Source organism: Populus trichocarpa, chromosome 7 (assembly GCF_000002775.5).
Source record: "Populus trichocarpa isolate Nisqually-1 chromosome 7, P.trichocarpa_v4.1, whole genome shotgun sequence".
Classification (NCBI taxonomy): domain Eukaryota; kingdom Viridiplantae; phylum Streptophyta; class Magnoliopsida; order Malpighiales; family Salicaceae; genus Populus; species Populus trichocarpa.
Window position 1 is genome coordinate 2,284,907 of NC_037291.2, and position 19,233 is coordinate 2,304,139.

General features: G+C 37.2%; 3 protein-coding genes across 3 annotated transcripts; 1 reads left to right on the plus strand and 2 right to left on the minus strand.

The window, feature by feature from the left end:
• Positions 1-1,738: 1,738 nt before the first annotated feature.
• LOC18109550 (anthocyanidin 3-O-glucosyltransferase 5) lies at positions 1,739-3,397 on the minus strand. Its single transcript, XM_024605668.2, has one exon. The coding sequence runs from the start codon at positions 3,332-3,334 to the stop codon at positions 1,886-1,888; it is 1,449 nt and encodes a 482-aa protein (XP_024461436.1). The 5' UTR covers positions 3,335-3,397; the 3' UTR covers positions 1,739-1,885.
• Positions 3,398-10,081: 6,684 nt separating this feature from the next.
• LOC18109547 (aminopeptidase P1) lies at positions 10,082-14,944 on the plus strand. The gene is made up of 9 exons (XM_052454524.1): positions 10,082-10,154; positions 10,296-10,363; positions 11,446-11,512; positions 12,392-12,526; positions 12,617-12,697; positions 12,837-12,891; positions 13,012-13,116; positions 13,215-13,286; positions 13,821-14,944. Exons 2-9 carry the CDS (start codon positions 10,296-10,298, stop codon positions 13,979-13,981), a joined length of 744 nt encoding a protein of 247 aa, XP_052310484.1. The 5' UTR covers positions 10,082-10,154; the 3' UTR covers positions 13,982-14,944.
• Positions 14,945-16,993: 2,049 nt separating this feature from the next.
• Positions 16,994-18,726, minus strand: LOC7473149 (anthocyanidin 3-O-glucosyltransferase 5). Its single transcript, XM_002310168.3, has one exon. The coding sequence runs from the start codon at positions 18,718-18,720 to the stop codon at positions 17,194-17,196; it is 1,527 nt and encodes a 508-aa protein (XP_002310204.3). The 5' UTR covers positions 18,721-18,726; the 3' UTR covers positions 16,994-17,193.
• Positions 18,727-19,233: the final 507 nt, after the last annotated feature.

Here is a 19,233-nt window from a genome sequence, read left to right on the forward strand (position 1 = left end):
TTCGGTGGACGAAGATGGTTACATTGAAGCTATCAAGTCTATTTGGGAGTGTGATCGCGGTTGTTTTTTAAAGTGTTTTTTATTCAGAAATGTATCAAAATAATATTATTTTTATTTTTTAAAAATTATTTTTGATATTAGCGCATTAAAATAATTTAAAAACTTCAAAAAAATATTAATTAAAAGTAAATAAAAAAATAAAAAAAATTATTTTTTTTAAAAGTATTTTTAAAACGTAAAAATAAACAGGATTATAATACGTTTTGGATTTTGAATCAGTTTCTATAAATATATCTTATTTATTCTTGAATTCTTTTGTTAAGCAGGGGTTTTGGGTATTTTCCAAGTTGCCTTCGTGTTCTGGCTGGCTCTGCAAACAGTGAAGACGAAGTTCTTTGCTTGGGTCAGAATTTGATCTGCAGAAATTAATTGCATTGACAATTCCTCCTGTAATGCTTTGAGTTTCAACCCCGCACTTTGCAGGGCACAATCAGCGTCGTACTTCAGAATTCATTCAAGAGAACTCATTGACGTCTTATTTATCTCAACTTAATATAGAATTTTTCTTCTTTACTCTCATTCCTAAAACATTACTAATTGGTGCATCTCCTAAATTATTAATATGCTGAACCAATAAATATTCTATGTTATTCTGGAGCTTCATTTCCCATAAACCTATATGGACGGGAACTTTGGAATAAGACTGGAGAATAATGTGAGTATGGTCAAGGAGACTGATACAAAATGCAATTTCGGTGAAAAACAGACGAGCCACTTATTATTTGACCACATAACATAACATAACATAGTTAAGTGTGTATTGATCCATCAAAATCATTGCAGAGACTATTACAGTTCTACTTTTCTTACATATTGCTGATATTTCTCGTTTCTTCTATTTTCAGTGTTCCTCAGTCTATTGTATTTTTTTTTCTCACGGCAAGACTTCGAACTTGCATGCCTGTTGATGGGAAGGCGTAGCTTGACTTTAGCTGCATCGAACGAGTGAAAAAAACGTCGAAAAAGTTGTGGGTGAAAGTGATTAGGAACTATACAATGGTTGTTAATAAATTACCGCAGAACTGTATCCTAATTCCTCGTACCTTTTGGTAAAATTAGGATCCGTTGAAGCTTTTGACATCGTGGCAGATCGATTTCGGAGTTGCGGTGAAAAAATAGATTAGAAAATTTTTTTTTAAAAAATATATATATATATATATATATATATATATATTTAGTACATGTAAAATAAATGAAAATTAAGTTTATATAAATAAAAAATATGTTATTTTAATTTTTATAAAATTAAAATTTAAAATATAATTACACAGAGTTTAATAATAATAAAAAAAACAAAAACTATTTGATTAACAAAAACAAAAGAAAAGATAGGAGCTGCCACACTAGGAAATAGTCTCGTAATTGTTTCTAGCATCTAGTATCAAGTCGTCATACTGCGTTACATGCACTCTCTTCATTCGGCAGAAGGGGATTGAACATCCTGTCGTGTAGTTGAAGCTTCTACTGTTGCATTTATGTTATTTTCCCGTCTTCATTGGAGTACTCTAGTGGATTTGTTGAACCATATAATGGTATATATACTCTATGTTAGTCTCTACCGGCCTTTCAGCTTTTCCGGCCGGTTCTGATGTAAGAAAGATAATGCTGATCAACTTTGAGCCTATTAAAGCTCGATGAGTGGACTGGTTGGAACACTATGATTCGAGATGGAGGAATATTTTGGATGAATCTGAGATGTTATATATTTTATTCCAGATTATTTAGTAATTAACAAGAGAGAGAGAGTGCATCTTTCATCATTCCAAGTAACAATCAACTGAAAAAAAAAAAAAAGAAATCTCAGATAGAAATTCAAAGAGGACTTTCATGTAGAGGTCCATGTAGCCTTTACTTTCAGGTATTTGAAGGCCGTCTCACAGTCATTTGCCACATGAGCAAGTGAATTGTAAGAGGAGCCACCCTTGCTCAGAGCTTTTTCAGCACTTGATTTTAGAGTCTTGGCCCTTGCCCTTCTTGCATCACCTTTGTCCATGATCGTTCGAACCATTGTCTCTATCTCTTCTCGAACCACCACTTCCTTTGCTGGCAATGACTTCGAACGAATGGCCACTCCTATATCCTCGGTAAGCATTGCAGCATTCATCCCCTGCTCTGCATAGAGTGGCCATGTAATCATGGGAACTCCATTAACTATACTTTCCAGGGTTGAATTCCACCCGCCGTGTGATACGAATCCCCCCACTGATGGATGGCTCAAGATTTCGGTTTGAGGTGCCCACATTGGGACAACTAGTCCCATCTTACGGGTTCGGGTCAAGAATCCATCAGGCAAGAAATCTGGGGTGTCGTCAGTTCTGTGTTTTGTCTTAAATACGGTTGCTGCTGAATCGCCTTCTATGGGTGGACGGACCACCCAGATAAACCTCTGGCCACTTGACTCTAGCCCACAAGCTAGCTCGGTTGTTTGCCTGGCTGATAGGGCTCCCCCGCTCCCAAACGAGACATAAATCACAGACTCAATAGGCTGCATGTCTAGCCACTCTAACATCTCACTCTTTGGACCTGGTGTAATTGCTCTAACCAGTGGCCCAACGGGGTAGATCGGAACCTGAGCCACCCTCCCTAACCTCTTTTCATCTTCAAGTGCACCAAGTGTTGTGCCCTCCAAATCCTGCCACGTATTCACCAAAATACCATCAAACTTCTGCATCTCAACCCCCATGCGTTTGTACTCTATGTACATCTGATCATTTCGGTCTAAAACTGGCTCAAACGTATCCCTGAACTCAAGTGATTTGCAGCCGGGAATCAATAGAGCTTGTTGGTTCTTAACATGGTTGTCTTCAATTGCCTTATCAATAGCTGGCATATGTAATGTAAGTGCAAGAAACCATGCAGTGGAAGTCATGAACGCGTACTTCAACATGTTAAACTCATCAGCAATCACCATAGCTTCGGTTCCAAAAAAATCAACAATAAGAACCGTTGGACAAAACTCCATGGCTAGTATTGCAGACCGTAGTTTTGGCAAAGCCTTCCGCATCATAATTGCTAGTTGTGCTAGGATGCCAGTAGTTGGGGTGATTAGGCTAGAAACGTCCACTGGTGGTAGTAAGACAATGTTAAGCAGGTCAGGACAAGGTGATTGCTTGAGAAGTTGGGATTTTGAAAGGGAATTGTCTGTTGTGACAACAAAGATTGTGACAGTGAAGCCATGGTTAGTGACCAGGCATTTGCCTAGTTCAAGGACAGGGATAAGGTGTCCCATGCCAGGGCTAGATAACAAGGCGGCATGAGGTTTTGTGTTTTGCATGGTTGCAAGCAGATAATGAAAGAAAAAAGGTTTCTGTGAGCTTGGTCGGAACCTGGAAGGAAGTAGATATTTGTTCTGTTTCTTGCCATGGTGTTGCTATGACATTTATAGGCTAGTTGATGTAGAACAGTCTACAGGAGGGGAGGAAGAGCAGATTTCAGGAGGAAGAGCAGATTGCAGGATATAATATAATTGCAGAGAAATCAGGAACTGCAGTTACCATTGAAGTACCCTTCCACCAGATTGCCTCCTTATTTAGGAGTCTTAATTAATGTATTAATATCAGGATTTATTTACTTTTCTAGCTGTAGTATTTGCTTTCCTTATTCTAGTTATTTCTTTCCTAAACAATTATATTCTTAGTCGAATTAGGATTTGCAGCCTATATAAAGGCTGCCTCTTTTCATTGTAAGGTACTTTTCAATTCAATAAAGAACTTTTTCTTTGAGAACTTGAATTTTTGAACTCGTGGATTCGAGTGTAATTTTTGGTTCGAGGATTCGAACGATTTTTTTCGAAAACAGGCGGCGTCCTTCCACAGAAGCATCCGCTACATCAGTTGGTATCAGCGCAGGCCTAATCCTGTTAGATGGCGAACCCACGAAACGAAAGCAAAACCCTTGGCGGCAGTGACCACGAGGACAATTTGGTTACAGGGGCTGAATTCAGAATTTTCCAGCATGAGACACAACAAACCTTACGTGATATCCAAGCAGCCCTTGTTAGGGTGACAGCAGGAAATAATCAGGGGATCAACAATCCTCCGGGTCATCAACATCACAGAGAAAGGTCTGAAACTTGTGAACGCCCTCCAGGAATCCTACGAAGGCAGCCAGTCTATGAGGACATCCTAAGTGAGGATGAAGAAGAAGCTGAAGCTATACTCCGGGGAAACCGGAGAGGATACCAAAGGGAACCAGACCAACAGATGTTTCGAATGAAGATGGACCTGCCCAGTTTTAATGGACAACTTCAGATTAAGGGGTTGCTTGATTGGTTGGTATTAGTCGAGAGGTTCTTCGATTATATGGACATTCCTGAAGATAAGAAAGTGAAGTTAGTCGCATATAGACTATTAGGGGGAGCTTCTGCCTGGTGGGAGCAACTAAAAAGTACCCGGCTGCGACAATAGAAGGGGATTGTTCAAACATGGACTAAAATGAAACGACTATTACGATCTCGTTATCTATTAGAATCTATGAGAATTTGCCTATGAAGATAGTTGTTAGACTTAGTCTTTGAATTTATTTTTTCGTAACAGAGTCTGTTGCAAGTTTTGCTATTATTATGCTATTAGTAGTAATCCAATAATCTCTTATGTTTGTTGAGAATTTATAGCATTTTTGAATTTAGTTGTAAGCCTTTAAATAGGTATTCTTAATTTATATTCAGCTTCAACTTTCTCTCTTTTAGAATTCTCTGCATTTGTTATTCATTTAAACTGCAGATTTCAATAGTATTCATTTAACTGCAGATTTTAACAGTGGTATCAGAGCTTATATCCTACGGGCTGTGGGGCAAGTTTTTTGAGTGCTAAACACAGAGAGGGTGAGCGTAAACACTAGTGATTTATTTTGTCTACTGATTCTATGTTTACTTCAAACAACTCTGCATCTTCAATTCCATTGTTCAATGGTGAACACTATCATATTTGGGCTGTCAAGATGAGATTTTATCTAAGATCTCAAGACTTGTGGAATGTTGTAGTGTCTGATTCTGATCCACCACCATTGACAGCAAACCCCACAATTGCTCAGATGAAGGCACATGAAGAAGAAAAACTCAAGAAGGACAAAACCATCACCTGCCTACATTCTGGACTTGCAGATCACATCTTCACCAAAATTATGGACTTGGAAACACCAAAACAAGTATGGGACAAGCTTCAAGGTGAATTTGAGGATAGTAGCAGAGTTAAAATTGTTAGACTTCTTGCATTAAAAAGGGAGTTTGAGTTGATGAAAATGAAAGATAATGAATCTATCAAAGATTATTCTAGCAGATTAATGGATATTGTAAACCAAATGAGGCTTCTTGGCAAGGCTTTTACAGACCATAAGGTGGTAGAGAAAATCATGGTTTCGGTACCACAGAAGTTTGAAGCCAAAATTTCTGCAATAGAAGAGTCTTGTGATCTGAACAATCTCACTATTGCAGAATTAACCAGCAAACTTCATGTACAAGAGCAAAGGGTCCAAATGAGAGATAAGGAGGCTATTGAAGGAGCTTTCCAAGCAAACATCAAGGAAAGGAGTTCTGGAAACTTGCAACGAAAGAAGTCTTTCAAGTTTACCAAGGGAAAAACTGAAATGTCTTAAAGAAAGCGAAATTACTCACCTTGTTCTCATTGCAAAAGAACCAACCATACTGAGAAGGATTGTTGGTATAAAGACAAACCTTCTTTCAAGTGCACATTCTGCAATTATCTCGGCCATAGTGAGAAATATTGCAGAGCAAAGAAGAAACAATCTCAACAGCATATTCACCAGCAAATAAATGTTTCAGAAGAAGAAAAAGAGGATGACGAGCACTTGTTTATGGCATCACAAGTTATTAGTTCTCATGAACAGAATATTTGGCTCATTAACAATGGCTGCACTAGTTATATGACCAAACATCTGGCATTTTTTTCTTCCATTGATAAATCAATTCAACTAAAAGTCAAGCTGGGAAATGGTGATGTTGTGCAGGCTAAAGGAAGAGGAACGATTGCTGTCAGCACCAAAAGAGGTACAAAGATCATCAATAATGCTCTTTACATTCCTGAACTAGATTAAAATCTGCTTAGTGTTGCACAAATGCTAAGAAATGGTTATGCAGTTTCCTTTAAAGAAAGGTTTTGTTTTATCACTGATACACATGGATTAGAGATAGCAAAACTCAAAATGGATGGTAATAGCTTATATTTGAAGCTTGATGCAGTTAAAGGGCATGTCTTTTATGCCAAGGTTGATGAGAGTATTATGTGGCACAAAAGATATGGTCATTTCAACTTAAAGTCTTTAAAGTTTATACATGATGCTGGTATGGTAGATGATATGCCTGAAATCCATGTCAGTGACCAAACTTGTGATAGCTGTGAGCTTGGGAAGCAACATCGACAACCATTTCCTCAAAGTATATCCAAAAGAGCCACTCATAAGCTAGAGTTAGTCCATTCAGACATCCGTGGACCAATGAGCATAACTTCATTAAGCAATAATCTATATTTTATTCTCTTCATTGATGATTTCAGTAGGATGACTTGGGTTTATTTTCTGAAAACCAAGTCACAAGCACTTTCTATGTTCAACAACTTCAAGAAAATGGTGGAAACTCAATGTGGTTAGAAAATTAAGAAGCTTAGAACTGCTAATGGAGGAGAGTATACTTCAAAAGAGTTCAGTGTTTTCTGTCAAGAAGCTGGAATTGTGCATCAGCTGATAGTTCCATACTCACCACAACAGAATGGAGTTTCAGAGAGAAAGAACAGGACTGTGATGAAGATGACAATGTGCATTCTGTTTGAAAAGAAGCTACCAAAGTTTCTATGGGCTGAAGCTGTAAACACTTCAGTTTACTTGCTCAACAGACTACCAACAAAGTCTGTTCAAGACAGAACACCATTAGAGGTATAGTCTAGTGTTAAGCCTACTGTCAAACATCTTAAAGTATTTGGATCATTGTGCTACTTTCATGTGCCATATGCCAGAAGAGGGAAACTTGATGAAAGAGCTGAAAAAGGAATTTTTGTGGGATATGCGACAAAATCTAAAGGTTACAGAATATTCAATTTGAGTGCAGCTAAAGTTCAAATTAGTAGAAACGTTCATTTTGATGAGAATTCCTGCTGGAAGTGGGACTTAAAGGAAGTTGATCGCACAACCACAGCTGCTCTTGAACCAGCAGTAGGAGGAACTGGAGATCAACCAGACATTAAAGGAACTTCAGATACAACAATACTTAAGGTGAGAACCTTGTCTGATGTATATGAAAGATGTAATCTGGTACATGCTGAGCCTATAAGCTACACTGAAGCTGCAAGATTTCCAGCTTGGATTGATGCTATGAAGTCAGAAATTGATTCCATTGAAAGAAATGGAGCCTGAAAATTGACAGAACTTCCTCAAAATAAAAAGGAAATTGGTGTGAAGTGGTTTTCAGAACCAAATTCAATCCAGATGGTTCAATTTTCAAACACAAGGCTAGATTGGTTGTTAAAGGCTTTGCTCAAGTTGCTGGAGTGGATTATGGTTATACTTTTGCACCAGTTGCTAGGCATGATACCATTAGACTTCTACTTGCACTTGCGGGTCAAAAGGAATATAAAGTGTATCATTTAGATGTCAAGTCTGCTTTTCTAAATGGGATACTCTTTGAAGAAATCTATGTTCAGCAACCAGAAGGCTTTGTAGTTACTGGTCATGAACAAAAAGTATATGAGCTACACAAGGCTTTTTATGGCTTGAAGTAAGCACCAAGGGCTTGGTACAACAGAATTGATACTCATCTGATTCAACTGGGATTCAAGAGAAGTGAAAATGAAGCTACTTTGTATTTGAAACAAGATAAAGATGGTCTGCAGCTAGTAATTTCACTTTATGTGGATGACATGCTAGTGACTGGTAGCAATGTCAAATTGCTGGCAGAATTCAAAAGAGAAATGCAAGATGTTTTTGAAATGTCTGATCTTGGCATTATGAACTACTTTCTTGGAATGGAAATACATCAATGCAACTCGGGTATCTTTGTTTCACAAAAGTAATACGTTGTTGATATACTCAAGAGATTTAAGCTTGAATCATGCAAAGAAGTAGCAACTCCATTGGCACAAAATGAGAAGATTTCAAAGAATGATGGTGAGAAACTTGAAGAACCCTCTGCATATAGAAGTTTAGTAGGTAGCCTACTATATTTGACAGCAACCAGACCTGACTTGATGTTTCCAGCTGGTTTACTGTCAAGGTTCATGAGCTCACCTAGCAATGTTCACATAAAAGTTGCCAAGAGGGTGCTAAAGTCTATTAGAGGGACAACTGATCTTGGAATCTTGTACTCAAAGTTAGGAGGAGTAAAATTAAGTGGATATGCAGACAGTGACTGGGTAGGGAGTGTTGATGATATGAAAAGCACTTCTGGATATGTTTTTTCAATTGGTTCAGGTGCAATCTGTTGGAATGCTAAAAAGCAAGAAGTTGTGGCACAATCAATAGTTAAAGCAGAGTATATTTCCCTAGTAGCTGCTGCAAATCAAACAATATGGTTGAACAAGTTGCTTGCTGATCTAGCCCAAGAACAAAGCTCACTAATTGAGCTTTATTGTGATAACAAGTCTGCCATTGCTATTGCTCAAAATCCAGTTCAACATGGGAGGACCAAACACATTAATGTGAAATTTCACTCCATAAGAGAAGCTGAGAAGAATTTACTTGTAAAGCTTCATTACTGTCCAACCGATATACAACTTGCTGATATAATGACTAAAGCACTCCCTAAATCAAGGCTGTAATTTCTAAGGATGAAACTTGGTTTGTCCAAGGCAAATCTCAAGGAGGAGTGTTAGAATCTATGAGAATTTGCCTCTGAAGATAGCTGTTAGACTTAGTCTTTGAATTTATTTTTTCATAATAGAGTCTGTTGCAAGTTTTGCTATTATTCTACTATTAGTAGTAATCCAATAATCTCTCATGTTTGTTGAAAATCTATAGCATTTTTGAATTTAGTTGTAAGTCTTTAAATAAGTATTCTTAATTTATAATATTTATTTTCCTTCAGCTTCAACTTTCTCTCTTTTAGAATTCTCTGCGTTTGTTATTCATTTAAACTGCAGATTTCAATAGTATTCATTTAACTGTAGATTTTAACATTATCTACCGCCAAATTACGAGCAAATTTTGTTTAAACAGTATCAGGAATGTAGACAAAGAGCCAGAACCGTTGAGGCTTTCCTGGAAGAATTCCACAGGCTGTCATCACGAAATAATCTGCTGGAAACGGAGGCACAACAAGTTGCCAGGTTTGTTGGAGGTCTGTGTTGGGCTATATAGGATCGTGTGGCGATGCAAACAGTGTACACCCTAACTGAAGCCGTTGCACTGGCTATTATGGCAGAGACCCAATTAGATAGATCAAAGGCGATGGTTAGGGCCAGGAATCCATTTGATAATAATCGAGCAACAGTCAACAAAGGAAAGAACCCGATGACCTCGACGACTTCAACAACCCAACCCTCTTTCTCCAACACTATATGGGGAACAAGCAGCAATGGAGAACCAACAAGGCCTGCCAACACCATTCCACCCAAGGTGACGCCCAAAAATCCTTATGCTCGTCCAGGATCGGATAAATGTTATAGATGTGGACAGCCAGGACACCGTTCCAACCAGTGTCCAAGAAGAAGTACCGTGAACTTAATAGAGCTAGAAGAAGAGTGCATCTTCGACACAGAGAAAGATGATAATGAAGCAGCCTTGTAGTTCAGCGGCTGCTGTTTGCACCAAAGCGAGAAGAACCCTCTCAGCGGCATAATATATTCAGAACCAGGTGCACCGTGAACAAGAGGGTCTGTGATATTATCATTGACAGTGGCAGCAGCGAAAATATAGTATCAAAAGCAATGGTTACTAAATTGGGATTGCAAACCAGTAAGCATCCTGCACCGTATAAAATTTGCTGGATCAAACATGGCACTGAAGTAAAGGTAACAGAAGTCTGTCACATTAAATTCTCAATTGGGAAGAACTATGCAGATGAGGTTACATGTGAGTTGGATGGCTTAAAGAAGACACACGTTCGGGATGGTGCTGCTGTTGTGCAATATCTTGTCTGGTTAGATAAGCAGGTAACTCTGAGATGTAACAATTGATGAATCAATTTTTGGTTATTTCATCCTCTTCAATGTGCTCAAGCTTGAACTCAAACATTCACCAGCATCTGTGAAATTTTTTTTAACCTGATGCCAAATCTTGTCTTGAACATGCAGATGCAGGAATCAAATGGGGCTTCAGGCTACTTCTTGGAGGGGCAAAGTGCAAATAAGAAAAAGGATTTGTAAGTTTTCCTTTGTCATACTGTTACTTTCTATCAATGATTAGACGTTGCAATTGAACATCCAAAAAGTTTCATATTGGAAATGCTGCATCAGACATTAGGATGTAACCTGATTTTTCCTAGTACAAAATATTGGAGAAGTTTGTGTTTACTACTGAATAAACAGCAATCTTTGAAATTCAGATTGCTGATATATCTATGTATCAAGCAAGACAAAATGATAAAAAGTATGATGTCAACATACTAATAAGTCCTCCATTGTTGCATTTAATGTTTGTGTATATGAGATTGATTATAGAGTGAAGTTCTGCGCATCTGGTTGATTTTATATTTTAGTATATATTTCTTGTTTGGTATATGCATGTGAAATGGAGCTTATAAAACCAATGGAATCTTATTATTAGTACCAAATTGCAATGGATCCTGCTGATTTTTAGGAGCCTTCTCTCACAAGCCATGCTCTTAGATAGTCCATACTAGAAGTGGCAGAAAAGCTGTCTCATTCATTTGCATTAATTTCATCCATTATGTGTAGTCTGAGCATTTTCTATAGTAAGACATGAAACTGGAAATTTATATCTTGCGATGCAAGATCATCCCATTTTGAAAAAAAAAATTGATTAATATTTGATGTCTGGTTTTAGAATGTTTGGATGTTTATTTCTTGTACAGCTCCATCACTAAGGTATTATTAGGCCTGATATGGCTATTGATACTTCAATTTTATTTTCATACATATATATAAATTATTAACTTAGTGTTAGGAAAACTTTTTGCAAGCTTTGCTTTGGTCTATATGTCACACAAAATGATTGACTGTCATTTTTTATTTTTTTTTGGATAAAGTGCATCATTGCCATCACTGACTACTATTTCTTTTTTGCCAGAAGTTTACTTTTAAACGATGCTATATGATCGGTTCCCCTTTTCTCTTTCTCTTCCAAATATTTTTTTTATCTGGGCATTTTTCTTTACCTCTTGTGTCCTGCACAAGATCACCGAACAATGAAGGCACACAAAATGGCTAAGCTTGACATGACATTGAGGCATTTTCCTCATATTAATGGTATGTGCTATGGCAGGGGAGCTATAAGACTGACAGAGGTAACTGTTAGTGATAAGCTGGAGGGTTTCCGAGCATCCAAAGAGGTATTCCCACCAAATACATTTGGAAAAAAGTTCTTATTACATCAAACAAAATTAAAAGTTTAATTAACAGATGATATAAATTGTCTTATTTGGAGCAGACTTTCTTTTGAAGTTATTGTAGTATTATTGTTTTCTGTTCATGCTGTAAAAAAGTAGGTATTGTCAGTTTCTAGGCAATAAGTTGCTGTTTCAATGCATTATTATTTTTATTTGAACTATCATGGAGAAACTGACATTTGATTATTGATATATATCATCCAAAGAGCAGTGTGCAAATCTGTTGCGCCATGTTTGATAGTTGTTGATGGAGGAAGGATTATGGAAGAGAGCCAAATATGAATTTAGATCAATTGGATTAAATTAAGATGTTGTGATTTTATTCTTGAATATTTGAAAGTGAGTTTTTTCTGTCAACATAATTAAGGATTTTTAGCGTCTTCTACTTTATAGTAGTGTTTTACATGTGGTTTTTGGTTACCAGGTATAGGAAATTTTCAACATTTATTTTTGAAGTGACCCTGCTATGCCTCCTGACCTGATTAATGAACAGTAAAGTGCAGAAATGTATATAGGGGATCTTTATAATTTGCTCGGGTTTTTCTCCTTTGATTGGTCATGATGGTGAAAATTTAGATAAAATGGACTGGATCTCCTTATAGCTGGAGAGTTTGGTTCCTAGTATGAAAATTGATGGAAGCCTAGCCTAAAATCATTTCAACTCAGGGAATAAAGCTATTTGTAAGTGAAAATGGCAACAAGCAAAGGCTCATTTTATCTCTTCACGGAATTTAATTTTGGTGTGATATTGTTTTTGTTTCTCATTCAAGTAGTTTGACAAGATGGTTTTTTTTTTTTTTGGTTATGTGATACAAATGGCAGCATTTTAGGGGGTTAAGTTTCCCAACAATTTCATCAGTCTGTCCAAATGCAGCAATCATCCATTATTCTCCACATGCTGAAACATGTGCAGAGCTCAATCCAGACAGCATCTATCTGTTTGATTCTGGAGCACAGGTTCATAAATTGTTTGGTTTATAATCACAAACTCTGTATAATATTATACTGCTTAATGATGTTTTCTTTTGATATTTTTATGGCATGAAGTATCTGGATGGAACAACTGACATAACTCGCACGGTCCATTTTGGGAATCCATCAACGCATGAAAAAGCTAGCTACACTGCGGTATGTGGCTTCAGACTTCCCTTTGAACATTTCAATTATATGGAACAGGAGATTACAGTAGTTGATATCATTACAAAGCACTCCCTTTCTCTCTTCCCACTCCTTTTCATCCAACTCTTATGAAATTAATATTATACAGGTTCTCAAGGGTCACATTGCTTTGGGTAATGCCTGTTTTCCCAATGGAACTAATGGTAATTTCATCTTTTATCTGTCATTTGTTTATATTCATGTGTACAACTGGTAAACCATGTTACAGTGAAACATCAAGTTATATTGATTTTACTCATCCATTGATTTATTGTATTTTATAGGTCATGCCCTCGACATTCTTGCTCGAATTCCTTTATGGAAGGATGGTCTTGATTATCGACATGGCACTGGTCATGGTATTGGATCATACCTAAATGTACATGAAGGTAAGCAATGAGCAACAGCTGCTAACTGTTGCCTTTTTTCTTCTCTGTTTTTAGTTTGATAAATAAGCTGATTACTGTTTTTGAAACTATCTTGACAGGACCTCATTTAATTAGTTTCAGACCACATGCTCGTAATGTGCCACTGCAAGCTTCCATGACTGTAACGGATGGTTAGTTTATAATCTTCATTGCTTTTCTTCTAGGTCAGAAAGAATATCTCCAAAATAGATCCGTGTATATTCCCTTCATGTATATGTTTGTGTTTTTCTTCTTCTTCTTCTTCTTCTTTTATAATGGTGGTTGCATTCCCTATCAATTCTGGCAGGTGTGCTCTCGTACTCAGAGTGGTCTCCCCTTAGGTTTACCTTGGCTTTGAGTTAATTATATTAATAATTCCTACTCTAATGCCCTTGTTTCTGTAAACTTCTGTCTCTGCATATTGTTCCGAGTAACATACCCTGCACTTTACTGGGACACATTGAGCTCAGGAGTAGTCAAGAGACCATCATATGAGGACCATGCACCCTGACATAGCTTATCTATATTTACAGTCTTATTAATCTCAACTTAAATTATTAATATCTTATTAATGTTTACATGTTGTTTGAATGATATCTATGCATTTTGTTCTACTTTCAAGGACCAAAAATGTATCTTTATGCTAGAACCATTGAAATTGTATAATACTGGATTTCATTTTTCAGAACCTGGATACTATGAGGATGGGAACTTCGGGATAAGATTGGAGAATGTGCTTATTGTCAAGGAGGCTGATACAAAATTCAATTTTGGTGACAAGGGCTACTTATCATTCGAGCACATAACATGGGTAAGCACATGCGCATCCATCAAATTTCTGCAGTGATTGTGCTTGTTCTACTTCTTTTTCACTTGTTCCTGAATATGCTTCAATTCTTTCTAATAATCTGTTTCTTGAGGTAAGACTTTGGAAATGAATTCTTTGGAAAAGGAAAAAAATAGGAATATATAACTTGCCTTACCTATGAATCAAAATAGTCAAGGTAACTTGAAAAGACAGGGAATCATTTGCCAGTCCAAGCAAGCAGACACAAATACTGGAAAACTAATCCAATATTCCAATGAGTTAAAATGATCAACTGCTCAACAGAACTAATCGAATTTAGAGAAATGAAAAGTAACTGTTTTGGTGAAGTTGGAACAGTAAATCTTGAAGTGTATGACACTGACGGTCCCAAGTTCTAACTTGAGCCTTTTACTAGCTCTTGCCTCCTTGGTTGCTCTGGAAATAATTTCATAGTTTGTGTACAAAGAAAAGTTTATGATAATATTTAATTTGGCCTTCCCCATGGCTCAATTAGCTTTAAAGTTGAAGGTGTGCTATAAATGTTGCTGTAGATTTAACTTGTATATTTCCATTTTCCTCCCTGCACATTCGAGATTTTTGTATTTGTTGAAGAAAAGCCCAATTACAATTCAGTCTTACTATATCAAACAAAGATGATCGACTTGACCCTTCTAGGTCCTGAAGAGATAAATTGGCTTAACATCTACCATGGGAGATGTAGGGATATTCTGGCCCCTTATTTGGATGAATCTGAGATGGCATGGCTGAATAAAGCTACTGAACCCATAGGGGTGTGATTCCTGTTTCTAGTAGCCAAGGACCCTCTCAAAAAATAAGAACGTAAGATGAAGAAAATTGAACTTCAGCCTGTAATTGCGCATTAAACTTCATATTTATTTTTATTTCACAAGAGAATATTTTTAAGCTCCAAAATCAGTTTGTGATGTCCAAGTACTTATATAGATTTAGTCTTTTTTATGATATTAGCTAAATTTTATTTCCGATCTCTTCAGTTTGTGATGTCCAAGTGCTCTAAGCTTTCTCAGCACTTAATTTTAGTGCCAAATTGACTCTGCCCCTTCTTGCATCACCTTTGTCTTCAATAATATTTCTAATCATCGTTTCTATCTCTTCTCTACCCATAACTTCCTTCCATGGCAACAACTTCGACCGAATGGCTCCTCCAATATCCTCGGCAAGCAAAGCAGCGTTCATCCCTTGCTCTGCGTTGAGTGGCCATGCAATCATTGGCACTCCATTAGCTATGCTATCTACGGCTGAGTTCCAACCACAATGTGGTAAAAATCCACCTCCTGACGGATGATTCAAGATCTCAGTTTGCCGGGCTCGCATTGAGACAACCACTCCCATCTTCCGAGCTGATTTGGGTGGACGAAGATGGTTACATTGAAACTATAGAGTCTATTTATTTGGGAGTATGATTGTAGTTGTTTTTTAAAGTATTTTTTATTTGAAAATGTATCAAAATAATATTTTTATTTTTTAAAAATTATTTTTGATATTAGTGCATCAAAATAATATAAAAACATCAAAAAATATTAATTTGAAAATAAAAAAAATTTAAAAATATTTTTAAAATGTAAAAACAAACAAAATTATAATAAGTGACCAAACGTTTTGGATTTTGAATCAGTTTCTATAAATATATCTTATTTATTCTTGAATTCTTTTGTTAAGTAGGGGTTTTGGGCTATTTTCCAAGTTGCCTTCGTGTTCTGGCTGGCTCTGCAAACAGTGAAGACGAAGTTCTTTGCTTGGGTCAGAATTTGATCTGCAGAAATTAATTGCATTGACAATTCCTCCTTAATATTTTGAGTTTCAACCCCGCACTTTGCAGGGCACAATCAGCGTCGTACTTTTCAACCCCGCACATTGAGGTCTTATTTATCTCAACTTAATCTAGAGTTTTTCTTCTTTACTCTCATTCCTAAAACATTACTAATTGGTGCATCTCCTAAATTATTAATATGCTGAACCAATAAATATTCTGTGTTATTCTGGAGCTTCATTTCCCATAAACCTATATGGACGGGAACTTTGGAATAAGACTGGAGAATAATGTGAGTATGGTCAAGGAGACTGATACAAAATGCAATTTCGGTGAAAAACAGACGAGCCACTTATTATTTGACTAAGTGTGTATTGATCCATCAAAATCATTGCAGAGACTATTACAGCTCTACTTTTCTTACATATTGCTGATATTTCTCGTTTCTTATATTTTCAGTGTTCCTCAGTCTATTGTATTTTTTTTCTCACGGCAAGACTTCGAACTTGCATGCCTGTTGATGGGAAGGCGTAGCTTGACTTTAGCTGCATCGAACGAGTGAAAAAAAGGTCGAAAAAGTTGTGGGTGAAAGTGATTAGGAACTATACAATGGTTGTTAATAAATTACCGCAGAACTGTATCCTAATTCCTCGTACCTTTTGGTAAAATTAGGATCCGTTGAAGCTTTGACATCGTGGCAGATCGATTTCGGAGTTGCGGTGAAAAAATAGATTAGAAATTTTTAAAAAATATATATATATATTTAGTACATGTAAAATAAATGAAAAGTAAGTTTATATAAATAAAAAATATGTTATTTTAATTTTTATAAAATTAAAATTTAAAATATAATTACACAGTTTAATAATAATAAAAAAAAACAAAAACTATTTGATTAACAAAAACAAAAGAAAAGATAGGAGCTGCCACACTAGGAAATAGTCTCTTAATTGTTTCTAGCATCTAGTATCAAGTCGTCATGCTGCGTTACATGCACTCTCTTCATTCGGCATAAGGGGATTGAACATCCTGTCGTGTAGTTGAAGTTTCTACTTTTGCATTTATGTTATTTTCCCGTCTTCATTGGAGTCCTCTAGTGGATTTGTTGAACAATATAATGGTATACTCTATGTTAGTCTCTACCGGCCTTTCAGCTTTTCCGGCCGGTTCTGATGTAAGAAAGATAATGCTGATCAACTTTGAGCCTATTAAAGCTCGATGAGTGGACTGGTTGGAACACTATGATTCGAGATGGAGGAATATTTTGGATGAATCTGAGATGTTATATATTTTATTCCAGATTATTTAGTAATTAACAAGAGAGAGAGAGTGCATCTTTCATCATTCCAAGTAACAATCAACTGAAAAAAAAAAAATCTCAGATAGAAATTCAAAGAGGACTTCATGTAGAGGTCCGTGTAGATATGCAAAATACTTTTTTCGAGGATGCTGCTCGTGGCCTCTATGCACCTTGAGCCTTTGCTTTCAGGTATTTGAAGGCCGTCTCACAGTCATTTGCCACATGAGCAAGTGAATTGTAAGAGGAGCCACCCTTGCTCAGAGCTTTTTCAGCACTTGATTTTAGAGTCTTGGCCCTTGCCCTTCTTGCATCACCTTTGTCCATGATCGTTCGAACCATTGTCTCTATCTCTTCTCGAGCCACCACTTCCTTTGCTGGCAATGACTTCGAACGAATGGCCACTCCTATATCCTCGGAAAGCATTGCAGCATTCATCCCCTGCTCTGCATAGAGTGGCCATGTAATCATGGGAACTCCATTAACTATACTTTCCAGGGTTGAATTCCACCCGCAGTGTGATACGAATCCCCCAACTGATGGATGGCTCAAGATTTCGGTTTGAGGTGCCCACATTGGGACAACTAGTCCCATCTTACGGGTTCGGGTCAAGAATCCATCAGGCAAGAAATCTGGGGTGTCGTCAGTTCTGTGGTTTGTCTTAAATACGGTTGCTGCTGAATCGCCTTCTATGGGTGGACGGACCACCCAGATAAACCTCTGGCCACTTGACTCTAGCCCACAAGCTAGCTCGGTTGTTTGCCTGGCTGATAGGGCTCCCCCGCTCCCAAACGAGACATAAATCACAGACTCAATAGGCTGCATGTCTAGCCACTCTAACATCTCACTCTTTGGACCTGGTGTAATTGCTCTAACCAGTGGCCCAACGGGGTAGATCGGAACCTGAGCCACCCTCCCTAACCTCTTTTCATCTTCAAGTGCACCAAGTGTTGTGCCCTCCAAATCCTGCCATGTATTCACCAAAATACCATCAAACTTCTGCATCTCAACCCCCATGCGTTTGTACTCTATGTACATCTGATCATTTCTGTCTAAAACTGGTTCAAACGTATCCCTGAACTCAAGTGATTTGCAGCCGGGAATCAATAGAGCTTGTTGGTTCTTAACATGGTTGTCTTCAATTGCCTTATCAATAGTTGGCATATGTAATGTAAGTGCAAGAAACCATGCAGTGGAAGTCATGAACGCGTACTTCAACATGTTAAACTCATCAGCAATCACCATAGCTTCGGTTCCAAAAAAATCAACAATAAGAACCGTTGGACAAAACTCCATGGCTAGTATTGCAGACCGTAGTTTTGGCAAAGCCTCCCGCATCATAATTGCTAGTTGTGCTAGGATGCCAGTAGTTGGGGTGATTAGGCTAGAAACGTCCACTGGTGGTAGCAAGACAATGTTAAGCAGGTCAGGACAAGGTGATTGCTTGAGAAGCTGGGATTTTGAAAGGGAATTGTCTGTTGTGACAACAAAGATTGTGACAGTGAAGCCATGGTTAGTGAGCAGGCGTTTGCCTAGTTCAAGGACAGGGATAAGGTGTCCCATGCCAGGGCTAGATAACAAGGCGGCATGAGGTTTTGTGTTTTGCATGGTTGCAAGCAGATAATGAAAGAAAAAAGGTTTCTGTGAGCTTGGTCGGAACCTGGAAGGAAGTAGATATTTGTTATGTTTCATGCCAAGGTGTTGCTATGACATTTATAGGCTAGTCGTCGATGAGGGACTATTAGCACAAGCAATTGTAATTTGGACAACACTTCCAATGTTCTATTTTGTCATGGTTAGTGCTTCTTGACGCAGTGCTGTAAAGTGATTTTCATTTTAAAATATATAAATATAATTTTATTTTCAACTTTTTATATCATCTCGTTAAAATCATAAAAAAATAATATATGAATGTACTTTTAAAAAGCAAAAACATAAAAGAAAAGGCTACCAAACCTTAACTTTTTCTGCTTTCAATAATTCATTTTGATTGGCATGCTCTAGAAGTATCGACTTCCTATTTTTCTTACAGATAAAACAAAAAAACATGACCATTCTGCAGCTCTCAATCTCAATTCTCATCAAAATTAAAGATTCAATTACTCATCCAACTTCACAGTCGACATAGGCACTCACTACAAGATTTAATAGTTTTACTGATAGAAATTTTTTATTGGTATAAGACACATATTCTATCGGTAATTA

Bases quoted from the DNA above. Each gene is read 5' to 3' on its own strand.
- LOC18109550 (XM_024605668.2), bottom strand. From the start codon at position 3,334: ATGCAAAACACAAAACCTCATGCCGCCTTGTTATCTAGCCCTGGCATG.
- LOC18109547 (XM_052454524.1), top strand. From the start codon at position 10,296: ATGCAGGAATCAAATGGGGCTTCAGGCTACTTCTTGGAGGGGCAAAGT. The intron at 12,892-13,011 runs GTAATTTCATCT...TGTATTTTATAG, and splicing joins TTTTCCCAATGGAACTAATG to GTCATGCCCTCGACATTCTT. The intron at 13,287-13,820 runs GTTAGTTTATAA...TTCATTTTTCAG, and splicing joins TTCCATGACTGTAACGGATG to AACCTGGATACTATGAGGAT.
- LOC7473149 (XM_002310168.3), bottom strand. From the start codon at position 18,720: ATGAAACATAACAAATATCTACTTCCTTCCAGGTTCCGACCAAGCTCA.